Source organism: Spodoptera frugiperda, chromosome 4 (genome assembly GCF_023101765.2).
Source record: "Spodoptera frugiperda isolate SF20-4 chromosome 4, AGI-APGP_CSIRO_Sfru_2.0, whole genome shotgun sequence".
Lineage (NCBI taxonomy): Eukaryota > Metazoa > Arthropoda > Insecta > Lepidoptera > Noctuidae > Spodoptera > Spodoptera frugiperda.
Window position 1 is genome coordinate 3,950,160 of NC_064215.1, and position 13,176 is coordinate 3,963,335.

Consider the following 13,176-nt stretch of genomic DNA (forward strand, 5'->3'; position numbering starts at 1 on the left):
GGCACGCATCTGACCGGAAGTGGCGTATGCGCAGCTGAGGGACCGTTTCCGCCGTCCATTACTGTCGCACTAGGTAAGACTATTAAATGAAGCGGCACGAGCATTGTTCCGACCTCTTCCTTTGGTAATATACAATACAATACTTTAATGGGGTCGTTGAACAGAGATATAGTACTTATGGACTGTAATTATATTCAAAAGTTGGCCGGAGAAAATACATATAGGAATTTCGAATTTTGATTTAGTTGAAGTTCATGTCCTTTTGTGTTGAAGATTTTTTTTTGAGTGGGGAAAATCATCCAATGACTTCTCCCGTCTTGAGCGAGGCGAGGAGTGTCAGACTCTTACTGACTAAAAACCACCCTATTCCTACTCCTGCTTTTCGAGCCGGAGCCCCGATAAACCCCTTAGGTAGTCCGCACCTCCGGATATGAGATGAAGGTGGCTTAAAGATCATGTTTAAGAATGACATAAAATTATAATGACATTCATGTCTCTTAATATTTATAACCCTAAAGATTTGAAGGAATTATAGGGATTTTTAAAGATATAGATTAGTCAGGATGACTTAAGTGGACCTCCACAGTTTATATAATTACTAAAATAGGAAACCTACTTCTAAAATGTTTCAAACAAAGAAATAATTTCTTTTGCTCCATAAAAAATAAACAAACCCTGATGTCAGTCAGCCAGCTTTAAATATTGCAAGCGAATTATATTTTAAATTTGGAATTGGCTGCAAGCCAGCATGACCTTGCATCGATGGGAATAGATCATGACTAAAACCAAAATTGCGTGCAAAAAGCTGACGCCATTTTTAAAAAGTATATTCCCGGTAATTATTTATATGAAAGTGTTAAAATACATGATTTTATATTAGGTTTTTTGGAAAGTGTCGAAAATAAGAAATACATAATTGTTTTAGGTTTTATTTTGGCTGCACAAAAGACCAATCTAGTTGGGATGGATGATATTTATTTTTTAAGTGTTTGTCTTAAATTTTTCATGATTTCATTCTGTCTCAAAGGAAATAAGTAGATATCTGGTGCATAGATATATTATATCTACTTTCTTTAAGCGACAACGTTGTAACTATATGTACTTACGTAGGTATATTATTTTTTCTGCGATTAGCGACCATGTAGATATTTGTTTTTATACGAATACTCGTGTGAATTATTTTCCTCATAACTTGATTAGGAAATCATACAATCATAATCATAATATTTATTATGTAGGTACCTATAATAGTCCTATCAATACTTATATACTAGGTATCGGATTATTACATGATATTTTGTTATGATTTCCCTGAAGTTTTTTCGAATCATGTTGGATTATTAGTCAGCGTGTGCGATTGTTATGTTGTAACAATAAATCAATTATTAGGTAAACTTATTTGCGTAAACAAAATTATCAAATAAAATGCGTCACAACTATAATATAGAAATATTGTTTCCTGTAATGTTAATTTCATAGGATTTGGATGGTTAATATTAGGAATTTTGTTTCTAATTATTTACTTCCTATAAGATTCGGATCTATTTATGTGAATTGCAGAAGTTTAATAAAAGCCAGTAACGAATCATCCAAATCACACTAATATTATAAATGTGAAATTTTGTTTTTTTAATGTTTGTCTATCAATCACGCTGAAGGTATTTTGTATAAGTACAGACTATGAGCTCTTTATTTAATCCACGGGAACACGTGACAGAAGCTAGTACATAATAAAAGTTATTTAATAAGGAGAATGGTAATTAAACAAATAACACTTACAGACAATACGCATACTCGCTTAATGCTATTTGCATCCCACTACAACAGCAATCGTGCAGTGTAAAACGCAAATCGATTTTCTCTTCATTTTCATAAAAATATCTTCACGTTAATTCACAAAAAGTCACGTAATAATTAGTCATTGCAATGAATCTTTGAGTTTTTCAGAAAGGAAGTTGTAATAACTAATAAGACTCGTCAATAAGTCTATAAACTCAAATTATTCATAAAACTATGACATGTTTGATGACATAGTCGATTAATTTCTCACTACACGTTACAATTTTCCGAGAAAATTGACTCCGTAATAGTCCTGCATGAATGGGTGCGCGTGATTCATTTGTTTGTTTGTAGGTACTTCATTTTTATAGCATAGTAAAGTAATGTGTACATGGATAGTACATGGGTAGTGATAATTAGTACGTACATATGACGTGTTTTATGACACTAGCAGTTATGTTTATAAGATGTTTTTGTTATATTTTTACTGGAGTTATGTAGAAGGTCTCATGTCTACGACAGTGGGGACAGTTAGTTGTAATTCCTTAGGCGAGGTAGGAAGTCTAATGTCCGAATACTCAAACGCTAATCAATTTTAAGACGCCGTCAAGACTAGTTCTGTCTCTACCATTTTTTATAAAATGACAGAGATAGCAAGATATTTAAGTACAACTTAAAATTGAGTAGCATTTCAGTATTCGGGCGTAAGAAAGTTTATATCCCCTTTGTAGGTTGTGGAGGACCAGGGATCCTAACTTAGGTAGGAAAATACTAGAAAATCTAGATAAAATAGGTGTAAGTGTCACTGTAGGATGTACCTAATGTAAGTTTGTTTCTGTGTTGTATCTTTGTACAGATGTTAATAAATAGTGACAAAGATTGTGAATAATTTTCCAACTAAAATGTTTGGTGTTAAAGGGGTTTTTCATAACTTATCCTTCGTAATATTAGTCATATTTTTATATTATGGGTGGTCGACATTTGTTTACCTAAATCAATCTTCATAATAAAGGTTTTTAAAGTTATCTTTGTATAAAACTATCTGTCTTTTAGATACTAAAAGAATATTGGTTTATAGTAGGTAAATGGTTTATTTCCGAGAGATGGCAGATAGGAAGGTCCCTACTTGCCTAATATGTTTATCAAAGATTACACTGATAACGTCTTGTTTTTAGAATAAGATCGAAGTATCGCTACTAGATACAACACACGATATGATTCATAAAAAATGAACAGTGAACATAAAAGTGTTCCGTTCTGTTAACGATCATAAGGTACAATTAACAATAAATATCCTTAAGTACTTAAGAGTAAGGACCAATTTCAAATAAATAAGGAGACTAACCTTATAGTTGAGGCCTTGGACATCTTCCTCCAACGATACGTCGGAGTACATGTCGTCAGCTGGTTCCCCGCCTGAACCGCAGCCCGACGAGTTAAATGACGACGACCGGTATAATTGGCTGAAACAACGACACTCCTCATTATTAATTTATTAGACTAGCATCCGTTACTCAAATTGTACTCATTGAATTAAGTACTTAAATTGCAATAAGTTTGAAATCTTTTAATAGTACTGGTAACGACATCTAGTGCGGTATTGCAAAAACATACAGCGCCATCTATGTTTCTTACGTACAACTTTAAATGTAATGTGATTGACTGTAGTATTGTATAAGTATGGTAGATGGCGACATTGTCTATTGATGTTCTGTGTTCCACTAGATGGCGTTAGTAGGATGCGAAAACCGAGGTTTATTTCATTTGAATTATTTGAATAAAAAATGGTAAATGATAAAAATAATTATATTAACATACCTAGCTAAGACATTGGAGCCGATTTGTCGCTTCCCAGAGCTGAAACAAATGAACATTAAAATTAGTAAAAAATACTTTAACTAAGGCAGTTTTTCTTTGGGATTTTCTTAGAAGAGCAAAAAAATAAATTATTGCTGTCGTAAACCAGTTGCTAACGTATGAAAAAATGTGTTTTAATTGCTTTTGCTGCGAACATAGCTAATTACGGGCGTTAAATAGTTAATTAATTATATCTTTTTTCTCGACAACAGTTACTACTATGTACTACGTAGGAATTCTAAGTACCTACTTAATTGTGTTACTACTTTTATACCAAGACATTTATTATCAAAACATTTCCCAAGCCTCTTAAAACATTTATCTTTGTGTATTAAAGGATGTTATTATTAATAATCGACCCTATTTTGTAACACACCCATCTTTTAAAGCAAGCGGATGTGTCGCCATGATTGAAATAACGGTCACAACTGTCAGTTCAGTTCTATCGTTCCTAATTTAAAAATTCGTACCTGTGTATACTTATTTAATTTATTAAGTAGTGAGTTAGTAAGCCACAGTCTACATTGGTAAGTATAAGTAATCACGGTAAAAGTATGCAGGCAGGTCCATAGCGTGGCACGAGTCTTGCATGGTAAGCGGGCCTACATGATACATTACATAGCAATAGAATAACGAATAATTAGTTAATTATGTTGGTTAGACGCATGTCCGCTGTGTTAAAACGGTTTACGTTTTTCTGGGTTTAAGAAACTGTATTACAGTTAGATTGGATAATAGATACAAATTAAGGTGACCAAATGAAGTTTTTAAGTGTAGTATTTAAGTATATTTTCGATATTGCAAAAACCATGAAGGGCCATACATGACCAGTAAATATTCGTAAGATAGGCAGTTCCATTTGATTTGTAGCACTAAAAAATTTGGTTGTATATGTTCATCCAAGAGATTAATATCATGTCTACTCTTAAAAACCCTAAAGATCTAGAGTGAAAGGTTTCACATTGATATTCCAGAAGTTACCAATTTACTCAATAAAGAAGAAACAGCTAACTTCGTGGCTCAACATCAGCATCGTGACAATAGCTGATAAATGCTAATGCTTAAACGAATAGCACCGCAATTAAGTGGAGTGGACGCATGTCCGGAATTCTTACCGCGCGGTAGAAAGAAGGAAATAGTTTAAAATGTATGTGGGTAATGCTCACCAAGCAATTAGTTCATAATGATCACCCCGACGTGTGCCACTCTGCAAGTATTACGTGAGCACCATTGTGAGATTTTTTGTTGATTACGTTTTGATGCTAAATGACTAATGTCTTTAATTGTGCGGTAGGTGAGATAGTGTTATTGTATGTTTTACGTTGCCCTGTAAATGTGTGAGTTATTAGATATATAAGTTTTATTTAAACTTAATCGTAAGCAACTTTAGGGATTATTGGATAATTTTTCTTCAGTCTTTCCTTTTGCTTAAAAGTGGATGGTAAAGATATCTATTAACCGAACGTGACCTAATTTTAGAGATAGTGCTACTAGTACTACCCATTCTAGCCATCAGACCACCACAGATGGGGCCCAGTAGGGTTATTCCAAAGCTGCGGACTACCTAGCGGTTTACCGGAGCTCCTGTTCGAAAAGTAGGAGTAGGAACGTGGTGGTTTTTAGTCAGTAATAGTCTGACATTTCCTCTCGCCTCGCCCATGGCGAGAGAAGTAATTGGATGATTTTTCCCCCTTAAAAAAAACGAATCCTGGCTTTCTCTAAGAGGCTGGAAATAGTAGGCTGTCTTTCTTCGTTTGTCCTCTTTCTGTACCTAATTTGAAGGGCTTTCAGGCCGTCCAGTATCCTAAGCTGGTTAGCTATGCTTTTGCTTAAACAAAAAATCGTCCTGTTATTTACTTTAGATTTTCTCTACAAATCCACCTTCCACAGTCTTCTAGAACCAATTCAACATGTTACCTTAATAGGTAAGTACCTACTCTCTTGGATCGCTGTGTTTATAAAAACTGCTCCGAATACTTCATCTATTGTTAACTTGTATGTCATTACTACCAGTTTTTGCATTGAATATGTGCGAGGTCAAATTAAATTATGATTTGCCTTATTACGCTTTTTAGGTTACTTCGTTTTTAGACTACTTCTTAGATCTTGTGGGCGTAAGTGAGACTAGGAGGCCGTCTTCTGCGCCATTCTAGGTCCATCTAAGATGATTCTTTTTTTTTGGAATAAGCCGGTGAACGAGCAGACGGATCAACTGATGGTAAGCAATCGCCGCCGCCCATGGATACTTGAAATACCAGAGACGTTACAAGTGCATTGCTGCCTTTTGAGGGTTAGGAATTTTTGGCTTGTTTGGGAATCTGGAATTGTGAAGTAATTGGACTTTTATTTTGAAAGTAAATCAAATATTCTTAATGGTTTATCCATGAATTAAAATTGAATTGAATCTTACAGCAATGTAACCAAACTCGTGTTTTAAGAGGCCATGTTTTCTTAATCTACCAATCCGAAGCATTCATAATCGCAAGTTAACATGACAGACAATTTGCATTGAACGTCAAAATAAAACCTCTTTATTAACGGTTTTAACTTGAGCTGACGTATTTCCGTTTCCTTTAAAGACACGTGCAGTTGGCACATAACTTTAATAAAATTTAATTACTCAGTTAGTTAATAGTTTTAGTTTTACAGTTAAAATAATAATTTTGAATGGTATATTGACCTTCTGTAACGCAGTTTGCATCATGTAGGTCACGCGTCGGCTCTAGTGCAGGTCGGTAGCAATTTTGGACAGTATTGTTTTGAAACACTAAGCATGATAGTCAATAATTATGAAAATTAGATTGCAAATCATGTTTTAGCTAATGGAGCAATGAAAGAATAAATTTTCCGGCATTTAGGTAGCGTTGTCCACTAATTACATTCCAGTTCTTTAAAGGGGAAAATCGTCCAGAGTCTTCTGCGACTCTTCAAACTCTTACTGACTAAAAACCACCCTGTTTCTATTCCTGCTTTTCGAGTCGGGGTCCCGGTAAACCCGCTAGGTAGTCTGCAGCTTCGGAATTACATTCCTGTTTCTAGGATTTCGTATGTGTTTTCTAAAGATTTATATTGTAAACGGAAAACTAACCAAAATTTTGTATGAATAAGATGTTACGTACCGGAGAAAGCGTAGTTGTAATACAATACAGCATGTTTGGTTTCGAAAGGGTAAGCAAATGTGTTAATTTTAAGTAATAAACCCTTTTATTAATCTCACCATGAGATAAAGTGCTCTTTTGACACATTACTTTAAAACTATACTTATCGATTTGGTAGCATTGATTTAAAAACTATGGCGTTAGGACTCCTGGGTGATACAAAGCAAGAAGGTCTTGAAACTGATAAGACGACGTTTGATAAGGGAAAAAAATAAAAACCTACACTGTGCCGACCCAAAGTAACATAGAATAAAGACAGGAAGATAAAGATATGAACTTCTGAGCAAAACCCCAAGATTTCAACGACATCAAAGTGCTATAATACAATAATCTAACACCTAACTTTCTAGGCATTAGGGGAGCATAAAGTATCATGCACCAGCTCACGATTACCATGGTTTGTCAAGTGTATCATAATGCAAGCCAGGGGCCTTAGTCTGCTATTACAATTGTGTCAGAATGGTCGATCACTGATCAGTGCGAGAGGGACGGAGCTATACAACCTACATAGCTCCGTCCCTCTCGCACTGCTCACACAATTGTAATAGCAGACTAAGGCCCCAGGACGTCCGTGGGGAGTGCTGGAGAAATCAGTGGACAAATGAGACACGGGTGCGCGTACGCCGTGAAATTGTGTAAGAAAGTGACGACTGGCCTACCAACGTACGGTCCGTAATGGTCTACAATTGGATACTGATATAGAAATACGATCGTATTGCTAGATTGCGACGTACCTACTTATGTTCGAGAAAAATAATGGAAAGGATTGTTTTTGAGGGGGCAGGTCATCAAATGGCATTTCTCGCATGGGGTGAGGCGAGAGTGAGTGTCAGACCCTTACTGACTAAAAACCAACTCATTTCAAGTCCTACTTTAAGCTGGACTCTCGTCCCCAAAAAGGACTTGTGATGGGAAAGACTAAATTCTCTTTTATTCCAAAAATGAAGTTCAAGTAAAACTGGAGCATCGTCTGCTAAAAAGACTTGTGATGGGAAAGACTAAATTCTCTTTTATTCAAGAAATCAAGGTCTATTGTCACGCAGTGGTAAAAATTTTGGATTCCGAACATACAATTTCGAAATAGGTGTTAAGATGAGTCCAATTAAAACTAACGACAGGAGGCAATTAGCAATTTGTATCGCCTTTTTAGACATTTTTAGCCACCGTATTGCATGTTTGTGACGAATTGACAGCAACGTCATGCCACATTAAATTAAATGGCGCGTCTTATAAGTACAATCTTTTTTTTTTTTGGGGAAAATCATCCAATGACTTCTCTCGCCTTGGGCGAAGCAAGAGGGAGTGTCAGATTCTTACTGACTAAAAACCACCCCGTTCCTACTCCTGCTTTTCGAGCCGGAGCCCCGGTAAACTTGCTAGGTAGTCCGCAGCTCCAGGTACAATCCTAGGATGCCTATATGCAAAAGTAATCGTTGAATTTAAAGGTTGTGTAACCACTGAACATAATCAGTTAAACACGCACTATTCATGTTTTTCTCTAATTATCTTTTGTTATGTAACGGTTAATTTTCGTGGCTAAACGTAAATATACGCTGTATGTATGTTTGTTAGTGTAATAATTACATGTACTTATATAACAAGTATAACATTGGTTCCTGTTATCTAAACTTGATTAAGTGACTGGTACCGTTTTGTTAACTGTCAAAAAATTGCTTATTAATGAAGCTAGTTTTGTTTGACTGTTGCGTAGCCGTGTCTATCTCATTAACTACTGTACGGGTTTTCATACAATTTTCACCACTGTATAGAGTGATTCATGCTTGGTCATTTAATTTAAGTTTAGTGTTATTTGACAGCCTTGAGAAGCCATGTCAAATTGCTACATTTTGCATACCTATACAAATTTAAAAAGAAATTGATTTTATAAAAAATCCGTTTCATTTTGTTCAGGTTTTGTAATATGTTACCGTTTAGTCATACTTTTGGTTTCTTATCACCAACGCAGCAACTGTAAAACCTTATTGGGTATGTAGCCACTACAAAATGTCTATTGGGGCCTGCCTATATTAGCCCCAGAATTTCTCAATGTAAAATTTTTGGTGTGTGACGTATTCCCGTAGTTTAGATATAAACTAGTTATTATTTATTAAAGAACAATAATTGTACTATAATATAAGCAGTATGATTACTTCTGGGTCGTAACATTCCATTTAATCAGTAACTATAAGCAGGTGCTTATGTTTTAAATGAATAAAAGCACGTCTCAGTGCACCACGTGCACTTTAAATATTACTGGTGACCTTTTCAAATCGAAGAAGTTTAGTTAAGTATCTTCCTCTTCCTCACTAGGTAACCTATAGAAAATACATAATGTCAAAGTTCTCCTTGAAACAAACTTATAGCATTCGTCTTTGCTATAATTTGTAGGCATTCATGACTAATGTGAAGCGTGAGGTTACAATTTTGAAGGCTTCACAAATCGTCGAGGTGGTACTTACCTATGTAATGTAGTCACACGAAAAGGTACATGAACATTTCGTAATACATAATTTGTGGGAAGATTTCGTTGCACAATGCCTACCGTGAAAATTTTTCGGTTAAATTGGAGTTTTAAGGTCGTGTACCTACTGTTGACGTTATAAAGTTTAAAGACGCTTTAGCTAGTTTTGTTAGGTCTGTGGTTAATCTCTTTGCTATGTAGATTTTTATTTACGAGTTTTAATGCCGGACTCAGAGACATTTAATCTATTCTTTAGTAACGATTTTGTTTCGAAAACAATTGCTAGGGTTAAGTAAGGGCTTTAAGGAACATTGAGAGAACTACAGTTACGAAATACCTAACTTGTTTTACAAAGAAAAATAAAAATGCAAAGCCAATCGGATATTGCAAGAATGTATGGGTTATCAAAATGGTGACTAATGCGTTGAAAATGCATGGCGTCATGCTTGATTTTAGGCTGAGGTAGGTATAAATTATATAAGTTAAGTATTTATAAGCCTTTTTGCCTGTTAGATATATATTATTTATTATACCTACTTACTACTACATTCAGAAACATTTCATGATTACTTAAACTATTCCTCAGTAACGATTTTGTATCGAAAACACCTACTAATGACTGGGTTTAGTTACTATTAAATGACTGAGTAAAAGACTAGTTAGTCCCCAGCTAGCCCTCCAGTTGGGATGAGTGACGATATCCACAAAGTGGTTATATACAAAGGGCTGATCAATTTGGAGAGGTTATAATGTCTAGCTGTGGAAGATAACGGACTGATGAGCCATGCTTTGGTACAAATGGGCCGGCGCGACCGGAGTGATACTGCGGCCTCACAGAAAACCAATGTGAAACAATTGTGGCGGCGGCGATTGCATACCATCAGCTGATACGTATGCTCGTTTACTGGCTTATACTATAAAAAAAGATGATTCCTGGTATAGAATTCTAGATTCCAACTATTGAAACTACTAATAAGATAAGCAAATACTAGCGAAAAGGAATCTGAACAACACATAATTTTCTCACCACCGAAACAAGACAGCTAGGCGAAAATGTCACAATATCAAGATAAGCAGACTGTCCTCGAGAAACCAATTGCGACCAACACCTACGTTGTATTATAAACAAACGCCAAAAAAGTAAATTGTTGCCGTAATCGCCCGTCGCCAGCGCCAGTGGCAATGAACACTCCAATTCACTCGTAGAACGGACTGACAATTTGTAGATAGGTACTTATTTGTGTCAACTGTTTTGTTCCGGGAACATTTTGAAGATAAATTAAGATATGCTGGCTGTGGTACTGGTGTAGGAAATTGGACACCCTATTGTTAAGGACCAATGGTACAGGTAATAAGGTCGATAAGTAGATGTAGGCACCGTTAGATTTGGAAGAAGATGGTCTTACACACTTTTCTTTTAAGGGGGAAATCATCCAATGTCTTCTCCTGCCTTGGGCGAGGCGAGAGGGAGTGTCAGAGTCTTACTGATTAATAAACACCCCGTTCCTACTCCTGCTTTTAGAGCCGGAGCCACGGTCTTACACACTAGCAAACTAGTTCTCCGTGTTTGTATAAAAATTGAAACCTCTAAATAGATTTGAAATGGAAATCTCCATTCTCCAATTCTACATATTTCAATAGTTAGATAGTTTAAGGAGAATGTTAACAAGCAAGAAGTAAATGCTCGACTTCTTTAACGTTGTTCATGTACGAGTATAAAACCGAACCGATTTGATTCCCAATAAAAAAGCTAACAAATTATCTTGTAAACGATCCAAATCGTGTACGAAAACAATTTGCATCGAAAATGATATCGCTATTGAATTACAGGGATCGATATCAATAAATTATTATTCAAATTATGGGCGGACAGGATAGCACAGAATAAAAAACTTTATTTATGTGTGCGTGCGTTAACTAAACTTTATACGAATGGCCATCGACAAACAATACTGGCCAGCAATAAGCCATGCGTACTCATTGTTGTTCTGTTGTATCTACATTGTGACAATAAAACAACAGTCAACGTCTGATTACGTCATTACCGCGCCATAACGGATTGTTACACTAAAAAAGTGTTGCAATATAAATCAAATCTCGTTTTTGTTATAATCAACTCTCTAAACATTTTTAGAATTTAAGCACTTAACACGGTGACTGATTTGTCAACGTTAGTTCTTGGATCATTAAACATGATCAATTTTAAATTTGAAACGGCTTCAATATTCATCTTTTTGTCCGATGAATCAAATGTGGCTTTGAATTAAAGTGTAGAAGGTTATTAAATAGATGAACCTCGGTCTAAGTCCAGCTGTTTAACATAAAATTGCGGGCAGTAAAAATTAAAATAACCTAACCTGTAGGGTCGCTTTCTGTAATGCATGTAAACACCGTTCCGCTCCAGCTTTACAAACAAATAATTGCAACGATTAAAAATGTACAGCGAATCCGGTCACATGGAACACGACACTCGGTTTGTTTTTTCACATCACTTCATTAGAAACCACAGCACTGGCAAGAAAATAAACATCACTGGTGAAAAACAAAAAAAAAAGAAAAGAAAAAATGTGTTCGAAATTCGAAAAGGCACGCGGCGTGCGCGAAGGCGTCGCGTTCGGTATATTCGTGCGAGCAGCCACGATGTACTGACGCATCAACAAACGCAGCGGTGGACGGTGGACCGGTCAGCGACTACACCGCGAGCTATGAATTATCCACAATAGAACAGACAATGGCTGGCGAAACACTCGCCGTTATTAAATTATTAAGTAGCCCGCGCTGTGGACGGAGGGACTAATGTCTGCCTATGATTAAGTTGACTGCATATAGCTGTCTGAAGACTGAAGGGTTATTAATTTGAGATATTCAACTATAATTGCAGGAAGTATTTAGAATTAAAATGAAAAGCTACACAGGAAATTTACAATAACAATAAAAGCCAATAGGACAATAGGTACATGCAGCAGGAATTATTTTTGATACACAATGTCATATTTTTAAAGTAGATGATGATTATTTTCGTAGACTCCTATGAAGCATATTCCTATTAAGGATTTTTTGAAGACGAGACGGCACGGAAATGTGACAGAGATGAAGAAAGGCACACCTAATCATATTACAAAGACCAGATTATTATTATAATGCCTATTAAAACAACGACCCCAACAAGAACCATTTGAAAATCAGGAATAACTAAAATCCCTTATCTTCAAAAATACTATCGCTGGACTTAGTAACTCCCCTAATTTCTTGGTACAGAATATTTAACTTGCGTAAAGTGCCGTTTACTTTACGTTTTATGACAAACAAATCAACATTACGTAATGGACGTCACCATAATTTGTGCTATTGTCACAAATGACCACTGAAACAGGAACTATGATAGTAGTACTATTACTTTTCTCATCACCCGTATTAATAGGGCTGTGAATTACATAGGGGGTCTTTCTAAATTGGTCATGATTTGCTATTTGCTTGTATATCCCACGTTACGAGCGTCTGGTTTCAAGGTATTTAGATAAAAAACATTAAGTAGTGTGATGCGTGATGGTGCTGAGGAAGTGGAATTCAAATATAGTGAGTAAATCATCATTTTCTCAGCATTGTTTTAGTAGTACACTGTGACTCTTGAACCTATAGGTAACAGGTTATTTATGTGATATTGTATTATAATTTTCCTGGTGTAAAATGTATTATTATCCCTTTATAAGGCATAAAATTAAAGTAAAACATTTTGTGGTTTATTAAAATATGCGTTTTGTAATATTCACTGATCTTTTCCTTGAAGTAAATATGCTAGTAAAAGTATTCCCTTTGCCTTATAAAGGGTTTAAGGCAGGTTGATGCCAAATACATAAGTTATCCGGATAATCTATGCGCGTACATCGCAATTGCGTAGATAGTATTTATGAAACCAACTTT

At 35.6% G+C, this 13,176-nt stretch overlaps 1 protein-coding gene across 4 annotated transcripts in view; it reads right to left on the reverse strand.

The window, feature by feature from the left end:
• Positions 1-13,176, reverse strand: part of LOC118272334 (rab11 family-interacting protein 4A) — an 87,410-nt gene that overhangs the window by 26,647 nt on the left and 47,587 nt on the right. For all 4 annotated transcript variants that reach the window (XM_035588727.2, XM_035588725.2, XM_035588729.2 and 1 more), the window contains 2 exons: positions 3,598-3,636; positions 3,125-3,242 (listed from right to left, as the gene is read on the reverse strand). In XM_035588727.2, coding sequence (XP_035444620.1) covers positions 3,125-3,242; positions 3,598-3,636 — 157 coding nt within the window. The remainder of the gene's footprint in view (positions 1-3,124; positions 3,243-3,597; positions 3,637-13,176) is intronic.